This window comes from Photinus pyralis, unplaced genomic scaffold (assembly GCF_008802855.1).
Source record: "Photinus pyralis isolate 1611_PpyrPB1 unplaced genomic scaffold, Ppyr1.3 Ppyr1.4_LG3a, whole genome shotgun sequence".
NCBI classification, from domain to species: Eukaryota; Metazoa; Arthropoda; class Insecta; order Coleoptera; family Lampyridae; genus Photinus; species Photinus pyralis.
This window is the reverse complement of record NW_022170509.1, coordinates 5,204,220-5,226,918: the sequence shown is the minus strand read 5'-3', so window position 1 is coordinate 5,226,918 and position 22,699 is coordinate 5,204,220. Positions and strand designations below refer to the sequence as shown.

The 22,699-nt window shown below is 36.7% G+C and overlaps 2 protein-coding genes across 4 annotated transcripts; both read left to right on the top strand.

Moving 5' to 3' along the window:
* Window positions 1-305: 305 nt before the first annotated feature.
* LOC116165362 (Na(+)/H(+) exchange regulatory cofactor NHE-RF1) lies at window positions 306-1,292 on the top strand. Its single transcript, XM_031479736.1, has one exon. The coding sequence runs from the start codon at window positions 447-449 to the stop codon at window positions 1,041-1,043; it is 597 nt and encodes a 198-aa protein (XP_031335596.1). The 5' UTR covers window positions 306-446; the 3' UTR covers window positions 1,044-1,292.
* A 44-nt stretch (window positions 1,293-1,336) lies between these two features.
* LOC116165359 lies at window positions 1,337-22,340 on the top strand. Of its 3 annotated transcripts, XR_004144133.1 has the most exons (7): window positions 1,337-1,472; window positions 1,546-1,866; window positions 5,723-5,947; window positions 5,991-6,498; window positions 14,526-14,706; window positions 19,056-19,892; window positions 20,021-22,340. XR_004144133.1 is itself a non-coding variant. In XM_031479733.1 (6 exons), the coding sequence occupies exons 1-6, from the start codon at window positions 1,407-1,409 to the stop codon at window positions 19,318-19,320; spliced, it is 1,566 nt and encodes a 521-aa protein (XP_031335593.1). In that variant the 5' UTR covers window positions 1,337-1,406; the 3' UTR covers window positions 19,321-22,340. The 3 variants fall into 3 exon arrangements, 2 of the variants coding, with proteins under 2 accessions (XP_031335593.1, XP_031335594.1); XM_031479733.1 differs by having other exon boundaries at window positions 19,056-22,340; XM_031479734.1 differs by lacking the exons at window positions 14,526-14,706; window positions 19,056-19,892; window positions 20,021-22,340 and adding an exon at window positions 11,626-12,065.
* The last annotated feature ends 359 nt before the right edge of the window (window positions 22,341-22,699 follow it).

The window sequence follows — 22,699 nt, the reverse complement described above, 5'->3', positions numbered from 1 at the left end:
AACCCACCTTACTTAAAACTAATCTTTTATTGTATCCTTACTAGAGAACAATAAAAATTGTGGGAAGGTTTTTTTCTGTTTGATGTAATTAGCGGAAGATTAGTTCCATTAAACGCGATCATGGGGCGATTAAATTATTGCTGACTGTATTCATCGTTTGACTAAATTATGAAGTGTTATTGAATTAGTGGTACCATTGCATTTTTTAAGGAGCCGAGGTGCATTCATTATTTTGCAATGTGCGCGGAAGCTCGATGTGCCCGTCTCAATCGGTTCGGTGGGGAGCCGGGGCGCTGGGGCGGAGCCCATACCTTACCACTACTAGAAATGCTACATTCGTCGGTTAGCTTCGTAGTTCAGTTAAAAAGCGACGTAGTATTTGTAAACTTGAACAATTTTCGTGTTTTATTGTTTTTTTGTTAGTCTAATTAACAAAATCAGCAGTAATGTCCGACACGGTTAATAAGAACCACCCAAACGCGCGTTTGTGCCACATTCTGAAGTGGGATCATTTTGATGGATACGGATTTAATCTTCACGCAGAAAAAGGTAAATCGGGACAGTACATTGGTAAGGTGGACGATGGATCGCCGGCCGAAGCAGCAGGTCTTCGACAAGGCGACCGCATTTTAGAAGTAAACGGCGAGAGCATCGCAAATAAAAACCATAAACAGGTGGTTGAGGCCATCAAGGGTCTACCCAACGAAACTAAGCTGCTGGTTGTTGATCCAAATGATGAGAAGCAAGACGATAAGCAAAAAACTGTCGATCACAGTCGACCCTGTGACACAGTTTTAATGAAGACCGTCAACCTCAGGCAGGAGGAGCCCGCCGAAAAAATTTTGGAAAAATCCGACTACAGTCCACCACCTGACAAAATTTATGAAAAAGATTTTACTCGAAACGGCCAAGATCAAACACCTGTAATGCTCAACATGACAGCCGCAGAGCTTCGCGCCAAACTTAAGGAGAGGAAAAAATTCGACCCCAAAAAGGACGGGATGGATTTTAAAAAGAAGTACGACATTGTCCAAAAGTTGTAAAAAGTGCAGTGTTCTGTGATAATCTTCTTATCATAAACGATAGGACAGTGAAAACTTGATAAAATAGTATATTCAATATTACCTAAATATAATGTTTGTACTGAGTAACGTGGCCTTGATTATATCACGTTGAAATCGCTTTTATTATTGGGTACACGGTCACATAATAGCCTAATGTTATATAACATTAATCAGTGTAACTAACTCTTAAGTCTATTCTAGCTGTTATTAAAAAGTAGGTAGTTTTTATTTTTTAGAATTAGTTTTTACTTTCTTTGCGATGATTATCGTAGTTTTTAACCCGTTCGTACTGTATTTGTTACATCTGAACAATAAATTTGGTTTCAAATACTGTTTTGCTCAATGGAAGATTTGGAGGTAGACGAGAATTCCAAAAGTATCGAAAGCATCCTTGAGATGTGGGTTAAGGTGAGCAACCTTATACCTATAATTACAAGTGTATAGTATAAACACATTGTCAATTTGATTTTCCGATTATCAGTGCGCGACTATGGATGCGGACGAGTCCCACGTGGCAAACCCTTCGGTGAGGGTAGTTGAGATGGAGAGGCAAAGTTCTCAATCTTGCGGTTTTCATTTAACCCGAAGCAAATGGGACCCATACCCATGGGTAAGCAAAGTGGATGGTGGTACGGCGGCCGACACTGCTGGAATGCAACCCGGCGAATGCGTTTTGGAAGTTAATGGTGAAGATGTAGTTGGAAAACGAATATCCGAAATTGCTGAACGTGTAAGGTCAGGGTCAAGTCAAATATCTTTACTTTTATGGAATTCGGGAGTGGATGCGCGATGTTCATCACAGGTATGATATAATTGAAACCATTAACGTAATTCACATGTGGAATGCTTCGTCGTCAAACTAGTTTCAGCTTATAAAACAGGTTGTTAAATTTGAAATGTTAACAATCACTTCATTTACTTAAACATGTAATAATTTGTTATGAATTCTGAATAGGGACATTCTGTATCTAATTTCCGAAAATTAGTTTGATTACCGGCAATTGTTGAATGGGCTAAAGAGGAATATGTCACGTATTGTTGAATCACCATTTTTAATCACCTCCTGGTAACCTTATCCATCGAAAGTGAAATTTATCAAAAATAACAGTCGACGTGTCTGGTGAGAGAATTTTTGTAGAAATGTTACTAAACCTCATAAAAATCCCCATTATTACAAAGTAAATACCACAGATTCGTCGGTAATAAATTGTTGATTGCGTTGTTTATGGCTACCAAGATTAACTGTGTTACAAGTACCTATGTATATGTAAAATGGGCAGCATTACAATTTTTTGTAAGTAAAATCATCGATACGTGTGCGTTACGGTTATTTTACTACGGTGTCCTTCCATTTCCCTAATCATCAAATTACTTAGAAACGTCATGAATTGAACGTTAATGAGTTTTTCGCCACGTAGTGACCGAGTATAGACAAATTTTCAGATCGCAAGTTCCGGAGTGAAGGTGTTTCTTACCATTAATCATATGTTTCTGGTTTCTTTGATTCCAAAGCAACGCGGCGCGGCGTGACAAATTGTCTGTTTTGGTGAGGGAACAAACGACTCGATTCAGTTCAGTTATAAACATGGCTTCAAGTATTAGTTCGTCTGATGATGAAATACTGCGTGCGTGAAGGTAGCCAGTACACGATAGCCAGTACGCGCCAGTACATCAGTACTCTGTAGTACCGTTTGAGTACTAGCTTAAAACAACAGCAAAAATTTACTACCTATGAAGAACGCCGATATTTTTATGTACCTACTGGCTGGCGGGATTTGGAAGCTAGCCAATATACTGGATATCGATAACCCGCACATTAATATACAACGGTACTATTTAGTACTTCTTGGGTACTGATACTGAATACATACACAATCAGTTTCTTGGTACCTTTAAGAGTTGCCTTGTACTGGTTACTGCCCAAATTCCGCTAGCCAGTACTCCATAAATTGATGACCAGGATATAAACAAACAGTAGTACCTACTATTTAGTACTGCTTAAGGATTGATTAAATCTAAAATCAGTTTTCTGATACCATTAGGATTACACTAGTACTGGCTACCTTCCAAATCTCGATAGCCAGTACAGTGGATATTGATGAACGGGACATAAATAAGCGATAGTACGATTTCGTACTTCCTATGTAGCAAATATATATCCAATCAACTGAGTGGTACTTTTAAGGATTACCTTGTACTGGCCACCGTCCATATGCCGATAGCCAGTACACGGGAGATTAATAACCAGGACATAAGCAAACAGCAGGACCATTTAGTACTGCTCATGACTGATTCAACGTGCGGTTCATTTTTTAGATACTTTTTATATTTTTTATATCCTTGCTCAAATTCCGCCGACAGTTTGGGTCTATCAAATTTCCAAGAAAATGAACCGGTTTCATCGCTGAATTAAATCTGCCTACAAACTAGTCGTTATATTGTTTTAGAACCTAATTTTTGACTATTCAAGCTGCGCTGCCTTAGCATAGATTCCGACGTACAGACAACTCACAAAGGTTCTTACGCAATCCGGGTGGGAATTCCATCGGGTCTCATTAGGAATCTGCGGCATAAAACCGTTCATTTGTTTTAACTATCCGTCTGGTTGAACATTTCGAAAACCCAGGTAGTTTAAAATAATTTGCTGTCATTGTGCACGCAGCAGAAAAATTGTTGGAGTTGACCCTTACTTCAAAATAAGGTGTACAGAATTCAGACTCCAGAAGCATACTATCGATAAACTACACCTTTTTTATATTTATCATTTGACATTGACATATAGGTAAAGGGATTTGGATATCAAAATTTCCTCAGCATGAGATAAGTTTGAGGTTAATTTGTATCGATTTGGTTTTCAATTCGGAGTTTCAAATTAGTCTAGAATGCAACTGTTTACTGAAAGTAAACTACGAGAAAGATTCTTTATACATACAACTTCGTGGAGAACTAGTTACCCGACAGCGTTTTGTCACAAGTATATCAATATTGTAACGCGGTATATGGTGTAGGGTTGTAGTCAAACGATTGGGTTGGCGTAGGCTGGGTCAGTGGTGGTTTTAAACTAACGAACGGTGGCGCGTCGGTAACTGGAACATGAAGGGGAGCGTGAGTATCAGTGACTTTCCCAGACCACGTTCCCTTTGTAAGTGGTTTCCGGTGCTCAATAAATGATTCCATTGCTAGAAAATCCATTCGAATGCTCATCGTCATCTAAGAGGGTTGGGTGAGTACTGGAGAAGTTACCTTTACAGTTTTCACATAATTTGGAACGTTGGTAGCAGGACGTCTGGGGCCTATTGAGGGTGGCAACAAGAACTAAGGGGTCTGCGATCTTCTTTCTGCCCCAGACATCGACACGATTAATTTCATTGGTTAATTTTTGAGCGACTGCTGCCTTACGATTGTTTTGTGGGAAGCATACATTTGGTGGCTTCTGGATCCCTATTAATATGACCATAAGATAAATTAATAGCCTGCGGTTCCATTTCATTTTAACTATACATTAAATTTTTGTCACATTTTATAATGATGAAGATATTATTTTTTAAATACCTTTTAATACGACCGGAATCTTCAAATTCATGCCATCCCACGCGATCTGGAACATCCTATATAATAAATTAGAGCATGGTCCACCTCACCTTCAAAACGGCGCTTCTATTGTGTTTCAGTAAGTGACCAAGGTACCATGGATAAGAATATTTCTTTGCGCTCTTGTGGCGGTTTGGATTGTGGTAAGATGTAAATCGATATGTGCAAATTTTAGGAAATTCCATGTACCTACTTCTTTTCTGTTTAGCGAAACGTGCATGGCTTGTAATTGCAACTCTGACAATATTGTAACAAAGTTGTAAAGCGAATAAAGATACTACAAATCTGTTGAGAAAAAACTTCCGGAATTGCTTCCTGGAAACTGTGGATTCATGCGCTCGAATTATTTATCTTTTAAGAGAAATTCCTGTTTATTATTGCAAGCAGCTCGAATTGTTTCGCTTTTACCTTTCCTTCCAACTATAGGTACTTCCAAATTCCAATATACAAAATGAACAGTGGTGATGTTTGCGCTGTTGGTACTTTGATACGAAATTGCAATATCGCATTAGTGCATACATACATGGATACGTATTATTTAAATTAATTAAAATTTCCATTACTATTTTATTGTAGGAGTATGCTATTATACAGTCTATTAAAAATTTAATCCGTGCAAACATGACAATGCGGCAAATGTAGAGCAATAGTTGGAATTGTCCCACAACTTTAGAAATCATTTATTATAAAAACACAATTGATAGAGATTCCCGCAAACATTTCCGGTTTTTTAATGTATTGAAATGTATTTTGATTTCTATTAATTGTACCTATAGGTTTCGAAAAAAATTGAATAAATAATTTATGGAAGGAGGGGGGACTTCAAGCAGTTCTCGTCATTTGCATGCAAATGGTCTTTCACTCATCAAAATTTTGCATGATTCCACGAACTTTCACCTATCTGCTATTACGTGTGTGTTTCATTAAAACACTCGAGCAAAAGTTTGTATGACTCAGTTTAAAACGTTTCATATGAAGTATGGTTCATTTAGGAGGCCCTTTTTCCCTTTTTATTATTATAACCGAAACCAAAGATTCTAATTTCTAATAAACTGTTATTGTTGTAGTCGATATGCTGTGGATCACTACCCCAAAACCTTCAGAGGTTTTCAACGTGCGTTTCATCAGTACTATCATTTATGGAATGTCCGGTATGTTTGGATACAATTTCGCCGCCCGCTCACCAATGCGAGAATGGTCACTTGGTGTGTTTCAAATGCCGTACGAAAACCGAAAGATGTCCCGTTTGCAGAATACGCCTGACAAGAGTAAGATCGTTGCTGGCTGAACAGGTATTTTGCTTCAATGTCGCTTAAGTGTAACCTCCACTTTCAGATTTACAATGTGATAACCGACGTGTTTTGTCTTAGTGGCGAGACACAAAAAGATCAAAAATTTAAAATGCAGTCTATTTTCAAATTGAGTGGCAAGAGAAAGGATGTTCCTGATATAAAGGTGACTCAAACTCACACAAATAAGTTTTTAGCGCGCCTCATCGGAAAGTCTACTTCCGTGGATAATTTATCTAATGACAACAATCGTTCGGCTTCCTCAGTTACTGAATATCCTTTCGAGGAGCATTTTGTCAATAATTTAAAAGCAAAGTCGCTGTCAACGAGTGAAATTTGTAAATTTTACACCTCATGTACATCTAGAGCGAGTTCGTTTAATAATCTAAGTACTTCTAAGCGCTTAGGGAAGAGGTTTTTAAATGCAGAGAAGGTATCTGGGAGCAGCCCTACATCTCTGCAAGGTTCAGTTGAATCGATGCTTGCTAAAGTTGCAGGTGACGATGTGTTGTACCCATGCCCTTATACAGATAATTGCACAGCACTAATTAAAGGTTAGTAGAGTTTTTATTTTTGTACACTTTAAACTTTGACCAATTGACGTCCTTGTCCTTGGATGAATACCGTGTGGACACTAACCCACTGATGTTCTCATTTCATACACACTCAGAAATCTATATTTTCCTAGCATCACTGCAAGCGGTACCTAGTCATTTTTGCAAAAGTAATGTTCTCCGAAATCTATTTTAAGCAATAATGTGGGGAGTCTAATCGTATTATGATCTTCATTCCACTTCAGATTACATTTCACCTATAACTGAATGATTCATAAAATCTATAAAGATTACCATTTGGAAATTTTGCCTTGAAGGTCTTACTGACTTGGTAAGCTCGCCTGCAAGCAACCTAGAAATATTTCAACTTTCATGGTATGCAAGTAATTATTATAGTTATTATTAGTTCTCGCGTAAACAAGAAACTTGTAACTACCTATTTATCGATACCTATTTAAAAATGTAATTATTATGTAAATACCCACGTCTCTGGGAATTGCGTCAAATTACAGATGAATAATTGTGGAATAAAACAATTTAAACATTAAATATGTTAATTATTGTGTACAATCGCATGCGATTTCTTCGCATATATCTAGTAGATACCTTGGGATCTTGGAATCGCATGATGTCATTTAATATTACGTAATTGGGTCCTTAATATTAATTAAAATCATTCTGAATGTGGTATTGATCAACGTGTAACAACATGGTCGGCGGTGTTAGACTGAACGCTTGCCCAAATCAAAAAGTCACTCAATCGTAATTAACATATGATATTTTGTTTGCATATAACGAATACGGTAATACAAATTTAATATTAGTAGTACAATCTTCTGTTGGCTTTGTATAGGCGATAATGAGTAGAGAATTCTAAAGGTGGGAATAGACCAAGCAAACATTGTTGTGCAACAGTTGAACAACAGGTAGGCAACTGTTGGCTAACTTGTTTCCGTGGGGAGGAAACATTGTCGACAAACTGTTGGTCAACATCGACCAGCCTGCCTTCTCCGGTGTTTGTCCAGTGTTCGTTCAGTCAGGCACCATGCTGTTCAATAACTTCTTTCGAATGGAAAATGTTAAATTGACCCGTATATGCGTCTACACTGAAGACGCAGTGTGCACACTGTAGGGCATCATCTCCTTTGAAGTACCTGCACAACTGTTGCGCAACACGTACTCACTGTGTAAACTTGTGTGTTTTTCAACTGTTGTAATTCTCATTTAAACAATTAGGTACAATTTTCTGATAGATAATTTCGCGAAATCCAACTGCTATAAAAATGATCTGTGTTTAGGCCCACACGATTTGGCTATACAAGTAACGTTTAATGAAATTAGCATGAGAGAACTCGGCACTTGACTTAAGTGATGCAGACAGTGAAAGTGAGATGATTTGTGTTGCAAATTACTAGTGTATGTGAAGACCGCAGGTGTGCTATTTGAAATAAATACCCAACTTGCAGCAATTCAATGGGGATTTAAAAAAAACTTAACTGCGTAAAGTAGTATATGATTTGCATTTTTCGACAGTTGTCGGAATAACACCGTGCTTTAAAAAAATTAATATTTTAAACGTACCTTTATTGTTGCATTATAGTAGGGGACACATTTTCTTAAACATGAAGTTAAAGGAAAGATTGATGTGGTTATTAAGGGTTGATGAGAGACGAATTGTTATGGCAGGTCATTTGATGCTGTTTGAAGTGCAAAATTCGAAAAAAATGTCCTTGTTTCATATTGTTTATTTTGATTCAGCATGACAGCCTTGCATCTATCATGTTTTTTTCTCCGCGGTTACTCGAACTACGTGGCGAATTATAAATAAATAATAGCAGAATACTTTTACTTTCACAGCAAAATTAAGAGGATTATGTTTCCTTTCAAGGGCGCTGACTTATTATCAAAGGAAGTTGGATGATTTACATCTCGAAAGCCTTTTACATTCTTACATAAAAGAAAACATTGAACTACACTTACCACTATTTGATTCAGAATTATAAGCAGCAAGTCAACCGACTCTGTAGCTCAGTGGTAGAGCGTTGGGCTACATCGCCGAAGGTCGGGTGTTCGAACCTGGGCCGAGATAAGAATTTTTCATCTGTGGTACAGAAGGGAATGTCCTTAGATCAGTTTCTGGCGGCTACTCCGAATTAGGTTTTCCTGCAGTTTTCCTAATTCGAAGGTAATTATCCGAGTAGTATACTACTTAAAGACCTTCTGCAGGGACACCTCTAAAAAGCATTATGCGGCTCACTCTGTGATTGGGCGAAAGCCTGTTGAGTTAAAAAAAACCTCTTATATACGCTATCACCCCCTCCTTAAAGTTGTTATCTCGAAGCAATCCATTTAACATAGTTCTTTTTTTCCAAACATAATTTTTTCGAACTATCGGGTTTTTGTGGTGGTACTACTGACCTTCATTGCCCCCTCAATCGGCCTAACGCTAACCCATGTCTAATCTTGAAGATGACTAATTTCTGTCGTATATCCAGATATCTTGATTTCATGAAAATCATTTGCGAATTCTTATTGACGTTCCCAGCGTTAGCCAAACGATTTCTCCATACTATGGACTTTGTGTCGTCTCTTCTATGTTATGTATGATTTCCCAATTGAATAGGGGCTCAACGTGTCATAACGTAAATGTAAAAGCTTTATTTTACTGTACACGAAGATAATTTAATGCTAAAAAAAATGGGTTTCCGAATAGATCTGTAGGAGCAGAATATTAACACTGGCAAAGTAAATTACTTAAGCTAAGACCAAATAATAAGTCACTATCTAGCACATCAGCTCTGAGGTTGCAACCAATAACAAGAGCGTCAGTATTACAACTGATAAAAATTATGGTAAATTGGAAATTCTGCAAAATGATAACTCAATATCTGGTATGCAAATAATCAGAACTACTAAGACACTTTTATACTGATAAATTATAAAGTGCAGTACACCGATACTGATAGTGAAGTAGGTTAGGAGGTATAAGTATCAATGAATGTAATTGTTACATTATGCGATATCAATCACATTTAAAACCGGTTACGGGTGTTTTATGGAGAATCATCCATGTTAGAATTCCGCCTACCAACTGGGTCACAACTCACAATCAGATACGTTTGCATCAAGGGAGATAATATATTCAGTTCAATTCTGTAACTAACAAGTTTGCAATATTACTAACTATAACAAGATTCTTCATACAAAATTCTAGCAATATTATAAACAATCATAACAAATTTGTCATTCTCTAACTACCAACTTGAGTAATATTGCTAATATTCCTATACTTCGTCAAATGGCTACCAACTATAGTGACAACTTAGTAACAGAGTGTGGTCACTGGACCTTAAATTAGACGCATTAGGCCCAGGGACCCGGACCCAAACGAAATATCGGTTCCGGTACTATACTGCGTTTTCCGTTCTTCATAGTACTCTTTCCAATGATTATCCCACTCGTCTAACATCTTGAGAAGGTCGGACTTTGGGGTATAATAACTGGGTTTAACCCCATCTTGCGCTGCCTGTTTCGCTAATCCGTCTACCATTTCATTAGCAATGTATCCCGGAATGGGCCTTGATCCAGAAAAATTTGACAATATGACCTTTTTGAATAATTTTAGACTCCGCTATGATTGCTGTAATTATCGGGTGGGTGTGAAAGTAATGCTTCCTCTGATTGATTCCGGCCAAAACACTCCTGCTGTCTGACATAATAGCAAGGTTCTTAGTTACCTTTGGATCTTAAAGTATTTTAATGCTTCGAGTATTGCTATTGCTTCCGCTGTAAAAATGGATACGATTTCTCCAAGTTTAAATAACTTGGACACCTTGTTTGAAAACTGGTAGAATGCACATCCAACTCCCTTCTTGCTTTTTGAGCCGTCTGTAAAAAAACTAGATGAATTATGGGAAGAATTGAATCTTCAACAGCATACTTGAACTGGTGAAATGCACTTGCTAAGACTTAACAACAGCAACAGCAAAAGGCCATACTATTGAAAACGGCTAACATCGTAAGAAGGTTCCTTAACCAATAACAAGCCACATCTGCATGACGACTTGGTCACGACCCGTCTCATGTACCACAACCACTATGTGTGAAAATAAACAAATAATAATAATAACTAATCACTAACACTAATCGTTACTTGATTTTAATCCGTGCTATTAGTTAACCAGGCTAGTCCTGAGTTCTCACAAAAAACACCGACCATAATAATAATAATAAATGTCTTTATTTGATTAGCAGTTCTACATTTGCAATAAGTACTGCATATATCAATTAGGTGAAAGTTTAGATTTTTTAGGTAAAACCTAATCTGATATTCTACTTTAACTTTAACCTTAATAAGTTTCTGAAAGAAATGCACATTCTAGAATTCTAGATCAACGAAATAAAGTTTGGTCACGATTTTAGTGATTGAATCTATTCATCAATTTTGTAGAGAAAGAAGAAAAGATGTCAAAGCCACTGTGATATTATTTTGGAAAAAATTCGTTCGTTTCTCAATTATTGTTTTTGGTTTTCATAACAACGTTTTAATATAATATAGTATGTTTTAGCCCGTATAAGATGAATACATGGTACGTGGCCGGCCAAATTTAAGTATACAATACTGAAGGAAAATCATAAATTTATTTCAGAGAAATCACTTGAGATGTGCATAGAAAATGACTTGATTGTAGGAAAAAAATTCACTTTCGGAACACTCCCTTCCTTAATATTCGTTTCGCTTCCAAAATTACTCGGGAGCATTCACTTACACAAAATTATCCTCAAGTCAAGTCGGGAATGTCTAACCCTCCGACAATTCGTTTCATATAAATTCAGCTCTAAAAAAATGCTCTTAAAAATCGCTTACAGTAGAATCCGCCACGTAACATACCAAACTTCATTGTAGAAGAGTCGTACTGTAAGATGCGAAAGAATCCGATCTGCACTCTGCATCCGGTAGGAATATGTAGGGTATTGTGTGTTCCTAATGCGCCTGTAATATGCTAAAAAGTACGATGAGAATTGGTATGTTGTGTGGATGGGGAAATGCACTTAACACAGTCAAGAGTTACATATAAATGGCAACTCTATTGCATGCTAAACTTTTTGTGAGGGCGTTTGTTTTAGAAGCGGAGAATATATCCGACACGAGACGAGTTTTCTCAGCCGTAAACATCCACGAGTGCTGGGGAGTTTACCTGCAATGGGTGCTATGGGGGCGAATTGTCTGGCACCAAACATTCAGTGGCGAATCTTTCTTTTCTTTCGTAAGCGAATTCTCCAGGATCCTAAGGGACAGTGATGTTGGAGGCGGATATTGACAGGGAAGCGCCAAGCGGTACTCTTAAATCTACTAGGGCCATCTTCTGGTGACAAATTTACCGTGCCCGAATGTTTCTATAGGGGTTAGTTTTCTATAGAACGAATATAGCTTGTTTGTGAGGGAAATTTAGTGGGCTTTCCAGTGCTAACTTATAAAGTAAAAATAAGTAAACAAAGGCTACAGGTCACATTTATTTTTATTTACGATTTGCTACAGTCGTCTGTCTGTTGGTTTGTTCCTTTGTCTGCCTGTCCCTCTATCTGTCCGTGTGAACGATAATTTTGATTAGAAATGTCCGATCGCTTTTAGATCTCCGTTAGTTATGAACTGAATTGCATGAAATTCAATATGGGCATAGCTTTAGCCATATAATACGCAATGCCAAAAGTTGAGTCGAATCTATTCAAAATTCACAGTGCCCCTTTTCGCATCTCGACGCTTTTTATAAACTGAATTGCAAACTTTTTTATTTATAAAAGTATTTGAATGAAATTTGATACATAGGCACTTGGAATAAATCAAAATCAAACGCCAATTTCAAAATTTGGTTTTGCGCATGCGCAGTGCCAACTTTTTTATTTATGGAAGAATTTAAACGAAATTTGATACATAGGCACTTGGGATAAAGGAAAATCAAACGCCAATTTCAAAATTTGGTTTTGCGCATGCGCAGTGCTAACTTTTTTATTTATGGAAGAATTTAAACGAAATTTGGAACCTAGGCACTTGGAATAGAGGAAAATCTAACGCCAGTTTCAAAATTTAGATTTGCGCATGCGCAGTTCCAACTTTCTTTTTAGAAAAGCATTGAAATGAAATTCTTCTTATAAACTGAAATTGAAGTAGCACGTCAAAAATGGATTGCACATGTGCAACGCTATCTTTCATATTTGTGGCCGGATTTTTACGATTTTAACAGAAGTTGTATCTTACAAATGGGAAATGAATGCAAGTGGAAATGCCCTTTTTGTAAATCGTTTACGATTACTTTTTAACTTGTTTTCTTTTGCGCTCCTTTCCCGCCTCCTTTTTTAACAATCTGTTTTCTTCACGTATCCTTCACACTTTCATTACCTTCTTGATGTTTGGCCGCACTTATTTTATTTTAATTTTAATTCAATTTGTTCATTATTAATTTCCACGCACTACTGCAACAAACGAAAACTGTTTATAGGTACTGTTATTTAAAACTTTTCTTTGGTGTTACTTGTATTGGTAGGTATTCTGTAAATTCACAATTGTTAGTTACCTATAGACACTATTAATATACAGAAAAACAATTAATACAGATCGTAAAGAAAAATCAGAAAAAATTTTTAAAAAAACATTTGTTTAAATTACTTATTAACAGTTGATTTCATCGAAAAAGTACTTATGACAAAATTTATAGCACATATAAAGAGCTTTCATTAAAAAAAGAATAATGAAATCGGATCAATAATTCCAGAGATATAGATTTTATAAAACTCGACATCCGCCATTTTTGATTGACCGCCATTTCTATTAGCAACCGCTTTGAGATGGCAATCATGGTTTTTTGGCATCCTAATAAACCTGTATAACCACTGTAAAAATAAATATTGGTACCTCCAAATTATACCGTCAGGTTGACTGGTCCATGGACTGACTATATAGGAAGTATTTTACGCTGAAATATTAGCAGAATTAGGTCACAAATAAGAAATGTAAATCTGTGCATGCGTAATAATTGTCTTGCGTCTTTTAGCTTGCGAATTCTGTTTAGTTTTTGATGTGTAATTTATTTCTTTAAGAACCCCCTTCCCTTAAAAGTTGGTCATAAATAAGGGAATTGGGTCACGCGCAATCTATCGTTTTCAATTCGCTTTTATAAGAAGCATTTTTGGTTAAAATTTCAATAGAAGAATCGCCAACAACAAATACGAAAGCTACACGCAATTTCAATTTGCTTTTATAGAAAGCAAGCACCTTCGGTTCAAATAGCAGAAAAAACCGTCCATAAATAAGAATGGGTCTGCGCATGCACAATCATAGCATTTAATTCTTTCCCCAAAAATTGTGGTCTGGATTAAGATTTTGGGCTTTTCTGGTCTAAAAAACCTTAAAACATAGCAAGGTTCATGTTGGAGTTTTGGCTAATCAAGGATCAATATACATTTTCGTAAATTAAACAGGTTAAAGGCAAAGAGTCAAAACAAATATTGTTTTCCCAAATTAAGTGATAGCCCAAAATGTTGCTTGTTGCGTTATTTCATTAAACTTTCTCTCAACAATCATAACCCTGATCATAACACATAGACGACGAAAATAATATTGAAATAACTGCCATAAGTATAGCCGATTACGAAGCTACATATGCAAAAATCGTACTACAAAAACAATTGTTTTTAACACTCAGAGGATGTACCTACACAACAAATTTGCTAAAATTTTAATTTGAGGACCGACATGAATTGAAACAGATATTTTTTTAGAATTTTTAAAAACCAGGATTGGAGTTACTTTCATGTTCACCTTCATATAATAAACTTTTTCGAAATCAGAATGTTTTTCATATACTGGGAACAGATTTTGCAGATGCAAATACATGGTCTTTTCCAACAGTACATTTATATATATATAATCAAAATAACCTCTTACCCTAGAGTATGAGGAGTACATTTATGCAAAATAAGCTAAATCACTCATATAAGTGAATTAAATTTATTTACTCTGCTGTTTTTAGGTTCGATTGTTGATCACTTCCGAGATTATCATTCTGGCCCACTCATTCAGTATTTTCAATATAAATTCCAATTATCACTAGGTGAAATTCAAAAACAAGGTAACCATTGCTGCATGATTCACACAGGATGCCAGATTTTTTTCTTGCGAATCTTAACCAATTTTGAATCAGATGTTACAAGGTAAGTAAGTGCATAGATTAAGTTTTCGTTAAACATTTAACGATATAAAATATACATAATTTAGATTACGTAGCGATTTGTTTTGTTTGTTGGTGCGTGTGTGTACCCTGTGTGCTGTATAAGTAACAATTGCAGTCTCACAACAAGTTTATTAATTTACCTATTATTGTTTACTTTTGTGAAAGGCCTGGTTTTGAATATTCCTTGTACTTCTTTTGATTTGTCCTTCCATTTGCTCCACAATTGGTTTAAAATTTTTGTTTTTTAAACTGAATAGGTGTCCCTAAATTAAAAATTATTCAACAAAAAAGCGATGGCATATGCAGCCTATACTAGTAATGTAATAGTAACCTACTTCAACAGTGCATTCAGTTCAAGTTCACTATGTACTTTGAACATTTTTGTCCTTCTTTACTAAAAAGCATCACTACTAAAAGTTTTATGAGCCGCCTATCGTCGATGTCTATACAGTTTATTGAAAAATAGTGGAGAGTATACAAATACAAAAAATTTTGAAATGGGCATCAGTTTTACTTTTATTCGAAGTGTCTACGTATGAAACTTTTTAAATGCTTTCGTAAATAGCATTGCACATTGTCTACATTAGAAATTTCATTGAATACCTTCATAAATAAAACATACAGCACGCGTAAACAGTAATTTTGAAATCGGTATTACTTTTAGTTTCATTCAAGGTGCCTACATTTGATATTTCATTTAACTGCTTTCATAAATAAGAAAGTTGCCATTGCACGTGCGCAAAACCAAATTTTAAAACTGGTGTTAGATGTTCTTGTATTCCAAGTGCCTATGTATTAAATTTCATTTAAATGTGTCAGTAAATAAGAAAGTTGGAATTGCGCATGCGCAAAATAATTTGAAAACGTCGTTAATTTTACTTATATTCGTAGTGTTTACATATACAGTTTCATTTAAATACTTTCATAACAAAAGGTTAGCATTGCACATGCGTTAATCCAAATTTTTGATACTGCGCATGCGTAGCACTAAAAATTATCGGTATGCACGGAATCCTCGGACCAAGCCCTTTCAAACGAGCACTACATCGCCCAAATCGGTTCAGTGGTGTAGAGGGAGTACGTGTGACAGACGGACGACAAAGTGCAGTCAATAGCGATTTTTCACTTTGAGGAAAATACGCTAAAATTAAACCCATAAAGAGCGTTTGAAAAAGCGGCAGAGTACCTCGGTGTGACCTTAAGGAGTCATTGGATTTAACCCATTTTCAATTGGCTTGTTACATGTGGCATATAAGTCTACTGTGCCAAATTTCAACCGAATAGGTTCAAGCGTTTGGCAGGGACAGAGAAGCGTGACCCCACGGGGTCATTGGATTTGACCCATTTTCAACAGGCTTATTTATTTGTGACATGTAGGTCAACTGCGCAAAGTTTGAACCAAATCGGTCCAATTCAAACTTTACATAGTTGACCTATATGCCACATGTAATAAGCTTATTGAAAATGGGTCAAATCCAATGACCCCGTGGGGTCACGCTTCTCTGTCCTTGCCAAACGCTTGAACCTATTCGGTTGAAACTTTGCACAGTAGACATATGCCACATGTAACAAGTCTATTGAAAATGGATCATATTCACTGACCCTGTAGGGTCACGCCTCTCTGCCTCTGGCAAACGCTTGAACCTATTCGGTTCAAACTTCAGATGGTGCACGGTAAGTAGGAAAATAGGGATTTAACATGGGAAATTAGTTTTATGCAATATCCTGCCCTCCTGTACATTTTACAGAAAAAACTGTCGAGTTTAAAGTTGTTCAGAATTCAAAGGTGCAAACTGTTTTTACATGTTTTATTAAGCTTTTGGTATACCCGCAAATTTAAATAGTTACTTACATTATTAGTGCGGGAACAGTTATTTTGCAGATGAGCGCGAAGTTTGGCGGCGCACGAGCGACGCATGTCGCGCGAATCAAGCAAATACTGTTCACGCACGTAGCATGTATTCTATTTTTTGCACGGATTAGTTAAATCGAATTTATATAAATTCAAATCCTTTTCGCGAGATTTTTGCGACATTATAATTCTTTTGAAAAAATCAAGTCCTCTATGCCGATAAAGTAGAACTCTAGAAATTTAAAATGTCAATTTATTGTTCAAAACTTCTGGTTTAAGCTTATTTTTGCCCTTGTACTACAGGGAATGATGTAAAGTGTATTTATATTTTCCTGTTTACTCTTCCATCACACTACTATTAGTTTATGATCCGCACTAAATAAATAATTTCGTTGAATTTTTAGGCACTAGTGCGCGAAAGTAGATAGTCAATTGTAAAGTTGACGTTCCCGACGTTCGCGTTTTATTGCGAAAACGCCTTGGCTGAAACCTCGCCCACTTAAAAATAAACGTCAAAAATAAATAAATAAATAAATAGAACTAAATAAACGAATGGAGGCTTGAAAATTGAAGACAACAATAACTTGACATCGTTTCCTGTGATAGCGATCAGGCCTCTTCAAGGTGTTGCGACAAGAACTCAATCAGATTTGTTTTGTTTTTCTCTAAAGAAAGGAAATTGAAATTCTTCCGAATTTGAGATAATGGAACATCGCGGTTATCTATCACACGACGCACAGCAACCAAAATGCTTGCCAAAACAGAAATAATTGAATACCTTTGTGAAGAAATTTAAACAGGAGCCATTGTACTATGACAAACAATTAATTAAATAAAAGAAGGTTTCCACTTTTACGCACTTTGACGTCAAAAAACTATGAAAACATTATAATCGGTTTTCAGATCGAAAAAATCGTTCGCAAGAGTAAAATTAGGTATCGATATTTCCGGGAATTTGTCGCCATGTTGGATTCTGAGCGTCCGGACGAGATTTTGAGGTGCCAACATCGTTATTCGTGTTCAGCAGGTCCAAATGAGTGATAAACGCCTGTTGTTTGAAACGCCCCTAAAACTTTTTAAACCGCTGTTTTTGTTTATAAAAGTGAACCAGTCTATAATACACAATCCGACTTTCATATTTACCATACCAGATGCTCTAACCATATTGCAGAAAGCAAGACTCATAAAAGCTTTTTTAAATTACCTATAAAACTCTATAACTTCACCGCGCCGCTGCATACCAATGGAGGAGGATAGTCTTTGGCTGCACTGTACGGGGGCATTGTTTAAATTTTAAACAATGATATCGCCGTCATTTGATATCTATCCGAAAACGTTTTTTTCTCCTTATATGAGATTCAATTCTCTATATTTCTTGCCCCTATGTAAATTTTGGAAAATGTTATGGTTTTAAAGATAATAATTTTTTTCTTATAAAAAGCATATTTTTTCGGATAAAGGGTTGATTTTGGGGTGATGCACTCTCCTCAGGGCCGAGGACTTTTAGTATGTTAAAAGGGTCATTCCAAAGTATTAATTTAAAAAAAAATCAGCTTGTTAGGAATTTGTTCCAGGTCTATACCTAATTGTACTAGACTATTTGTCAAAACTCAGGTGTAGCCTGGTTAACTAATCGCACGGATTAAAATCAAGTAACGATTAGTGTTTGTCTGTACGTCGTTCGTCTAGTTCGTCTAAAAAAAAGAAAATAAATAAATAAATAAAAAATAAAATAAAATAGAAACACACACACACACACCCTCTCACACACATTTCCTACAAGTTTAGCAATTTAATTAAGTGGCGTTGTTTATTGTGTAAGTGTTTGTTTGGCTTTGCGTTTGGGTTGAATACGAGTGGGTTGTGATAACGTGGTGTGTTTCTGTGAAGAAGGAGTTTTGTGTTTTTTAACTGTGCTAGGGCGTGTAACTTTATTGGGTGGACCTGTCTTTGTAGTGCATTATTATTATTATTATTATTATTAATGGGAACTATAACAGTAGATTTCATTCTCCATTGCGTCTTAAGCTCGATAGCTATATCGGTGTATTTGCGGTGTTTTTCTGCACGTGTTTTAGTTAAGTTAGTGTTGGGTGTCTATAATACAAATGGATTTTTGTGTTTTATCTATAAGTGTAATGTCTGGTCTATTATTGTGGATAGTTTTGTCTGTGAGTAGTGTCCTGTCCCAATATAATTTGTGTGTGTTGTTTTCAAGTATTATCTGTGGCGTGTATTTGTAGTATGGTGTCTTATCTGTTATGAGATGTTTAAGTGCTAATTTTTGATGTATGATTTTAGCTACCTGATCGTGTCCATGTTTGTATTCTGTTTGTGCAAGTCGCGTGCATGCCGATATTATATGTTGGATTGTTTCTGATGTTTGTGAACAGAGTCGACAAGAATCATTTGTCACTGTTTTGTCTTTATGTATTATTTATTATTATTATTATTATCATACATTCTTGTTGTTTTAGAAAGAAGTCCAATTCAAATGGCGGAGTATTTCTATGGATGTGGACTTTAACAGACTCGGAAGTGGGGAGACAGTTTCAGTTCAGTGTGGAAATTCTTAACTCCGAAGGGGAGAATGTGTTTAGCACAACTACCCTAGTGCATTCCTTGTTAAGGGTGTCATCGTCGGACATAATAGAAAACAGAAGAGGAGTCTTCTTTAATTCACATCTGCTGGAGCAGTGGCGCGTTTCCGTTATTCGCTTTGAAATTCATGAAACGGGATAACGATCGAATATTTACCTACACTTAATTTAGTAAAAAATAATTTTTTTGTATTACTATGTGCAGCGTTGATATACTTCCATTCCACGTTCCCCTTTTGATCTGATGGTTTGAATTCAGCGCTCTAAAAATACGCAATTAACTACCCATTAATTTATAATTTATTTGGACGTGGCGGTTTGCGAATAAGATAATTTTCTTACTAGTTTTAAAGCAATTGTGTGCGAGGAAAATAGCCATACTTTTGGTTACAGCAAGTACTCTCAATATACAAAGTCAGCAACAATATTACACAATTCCTCAATTACATAATGTCATGTTGGAACACTACGTTAACACTTAACCTAAACGAAACAAAACTTGTTACTGACCCAATACAAACTAAAAGAGGAATTTTTCAGGGCGATTCTTTGGCATATGTTGGGCCTTGGAGTAAAATAAGACAGGTGTTCGTGCGATCCGACCCGCGCTGAGGCTAAATTCTCACAGAGAGAGACAGAGTAGACGTCCACGCCGCGGCGACGTGTACGGCGTGTATTTCGTTGAAATAATGGACATACGTAAAAAATATACAGGTTTATTGCACTATAATGACTTATATTCTGACGTATAATTAATGATCAAACGAACTTACCTGAAGTGATGTTCGATCATAATTATACGAGACGTCCAATTCGAAGATATCATACTATGTATATCTCAGGTTCAAAAGAGTTAAGGAAGTCACAATACGGGAGGTAGCCAAATTAATAGGAACACTGGTTTCCGTATGTTCGGCCGTGAAGTACGGTTGGTTGTATACAAAGTCTCTTGAAAGGGATAAGTTTTTGGCGCTGAAAGAAAATAATGGTAACTTCAATCGAATTAAGCAACTTGGCAAAAATTCTATAAATGATCTCACCTGGTGGGAATCAAACCTGAGACACGGGGCTAATACCATTCGCAAAGACACGTTCTCTCTGGAGATATTCACGGACGCCTCCCTATCGGGTTGGGGCGCCTGTTGTGGCTCCGACCGTATTCACGGTTGGTGGACTCAGACGGAACGAGAAGAACACATCAACTCCTCGCAATCTTCCACGGATTAAAGTCTTTTGCTAAGGGTAAAACTAACAATCACACTCAGGACAGACAATACCAATGCGTTGTCTTACATAAATCGTATCATTCAGCGCCTGAAACTGTCCATTCTCTCTAGAAACATATGGCAGTGGTGCGAACGCAGAAATTTGTGGATATTCGCCTCATGTATAAGTTCGGCGGATAACAAACGGACAGACGAGGAATCTCGTTCTCTCCCAGGAGACACGGATTTTTAGCATTATTTACAAATGTAGTCAAAAAATTATGGCCTATAACCTACAGCAAATAAACAAAGAAATCATTATAACCCACAATAAATGCTTAAAACTGTATACCTGCTCTATTCGTTTTATAGCTGTCAGCTTCCGTATCTTATGTTGTTTTCCTTCATAAAATTGTTTAATTCGGAATACTACATAAAAAAATGAACAGCTTTTGCCAAAACACCACTTTTATGCGAATTGCAAAGAAACAACAAATTTAAATGGGCTTGAAAAAGTTTATGTAACGTTTTTTCGTAAGCTGTAACGTTCCATACATTTGCTCTAGTACTTGTTAAATTAAAGTAACACGATAAAAAAGATAAAAGGTCAACGAAGGGGGTATTTAACCTATTCTGAAGTACCCGCCGTGCGGACGATTTACTGCATCTCTCTTCGCACCTCTCACTCTAATTCCGTGAGTTTCGAGCCTCACTAGTCACTACAACCGTGACCACCTGTCTTTATTATACACCATGGTCGCCGCCCAGCGCGATGGCAACAAAAGTAGTGGTGAAACGCCCATGATAGTGCCTACAAGGGATGCATCCCCACGACAGTTGACTAATCAAACGGAACTTACTTTGTGGATATACCTTGTATAAACAAACTCGGATTAATTAGCAAACGATTGGACAGTATGATGAGAAGGAAATCTTTCTCGTACCTTTTCTAAACAGAAAACTGAAGAGAAATGTACGCAAACAAACTATTTATTAATTAGTTACAAACGAAATGCAGTCACAATGTAAAACTAATGATATGAATATGTGCTATGTATTTGAATAAAATTTGAATCTAATTCTTGGCAGATCGGTAAGAGCGGCTCACTGCAAAATTGAGGTTGACATCAGGACGAATCAATAAAAAAGGAACTTAGGTACTTTTATAGTTGTGCCGGCTATGCGGCGAAGACGAACGGCGGTGGTTATATTATCCACGAAGAATCGACGGACGACGAAAGGGTTGTTGATGGTGATGGACGATGAGTACAACGAATTGTTGAGTCCACCAATAACTTGATGCAAGACGAAATTCTTAATGAAAATGGATTGTTGTCGACTTCTTGTTTGCAATCCCCGCAATCGGCGCAATCTACCCTTCTCGATTCCCATTTTTCTCCGCGTATGTTTGTTTCTAAGTAAGTTGGGAAGGGAAAACGGAGGAAAACGAAGTAAAGCGGTAAATAGGAAAAACGAAATGTTAAATTACAACGGGACGCAACATAAACTCCAACTCGTGCTGCGTTGGAGGAGCACATAAGGAGGGCGGCGTATGTCGCTGGCCATATCTGAGGATGTGCAAACCAGGTGATGAGAAACTCTATAAGTCCAGAAGAATGGGGATGGACTCTTGAACCCAAAGGCTAGATGTTTCTGTGATCCAAGCTGCCACAAGTATGGAAGGCAGTCCGTGCTCTGGACAGGTGTGGCTGCGCGACAGACTGCGAGACCCTTCGGCGCAGCTGCCAGCGACACGGATTGCCATGTTCCCCTGCATGCCAAAAATGTATGGGAGATTGCTCAAACAAAGGATAAGAATATTGTATACTTTAGATAGGTATAATTTACTACCGAACCTTTAATATTTATATGTAAAATTGCTTTTCGGTGATGATAACGCAATCTCAGAGAAGGTGAGCGATGTACTTGATGATCCTTCATAGGCTTATAAATTTTTTACCCCATGTTTTAATACATCTTATGTTTTGTCAATGTGTATTTTTATTAAATAAAATATTATAAGTTTATATATTAAAACTTTGGAATATCTTGGGTTTCGCCGCGTGCGACGTCTTCAAAAAGTGCAGTAGGGCCTCTCATGCAGTTCCGATGCCAGTAGGTTATTTTTGTTATCATAAATGAATTCCCTGGCCCCAAAAACATAAGTCTAGACACCTTACACGACCCGGTGTGCCTTAGAAATATAATTCGATCAAAAGTCTGTCATTTTCTAAAAATGGCGGCTTTTCGTTGACTTCCTGTATCTGGATTACATTTCTGGCGCTACCATTGGATTCTTCGGATTAAAATCATACG

Bases quoted from the DNA above. Each gene is read 5' to 3' on its own strand.
- LOC116165362 (XM_031479736.1), top strand. From the start codon at position 447: ATGTCCGACACGGTTAATAAGAACCACCCAAACGCGCGTTTGTGCCAC.
- LOC116165359 (XM_031479733.1), top strand. From the start codon at position 1,407: ATGGAAGATTTGGAGGTAGACGAGAATTCCAAAAGTATCGAAAGCATC. The intron at 1,473-1,545 runs GTGAGCAACCTT...TCCGATTATCAG, and splicing joins TCCTTGAGATGTGGGTTAAG to TGCGCGACTATGGATGCGGA. The intron at 5,948-5,990 runs GTATTTTGCTTC...CTCCACTTTCAG, and splicing joins GATCGTTGCTGGCTGAACAG to ATTTACAATGTGATAACCGA.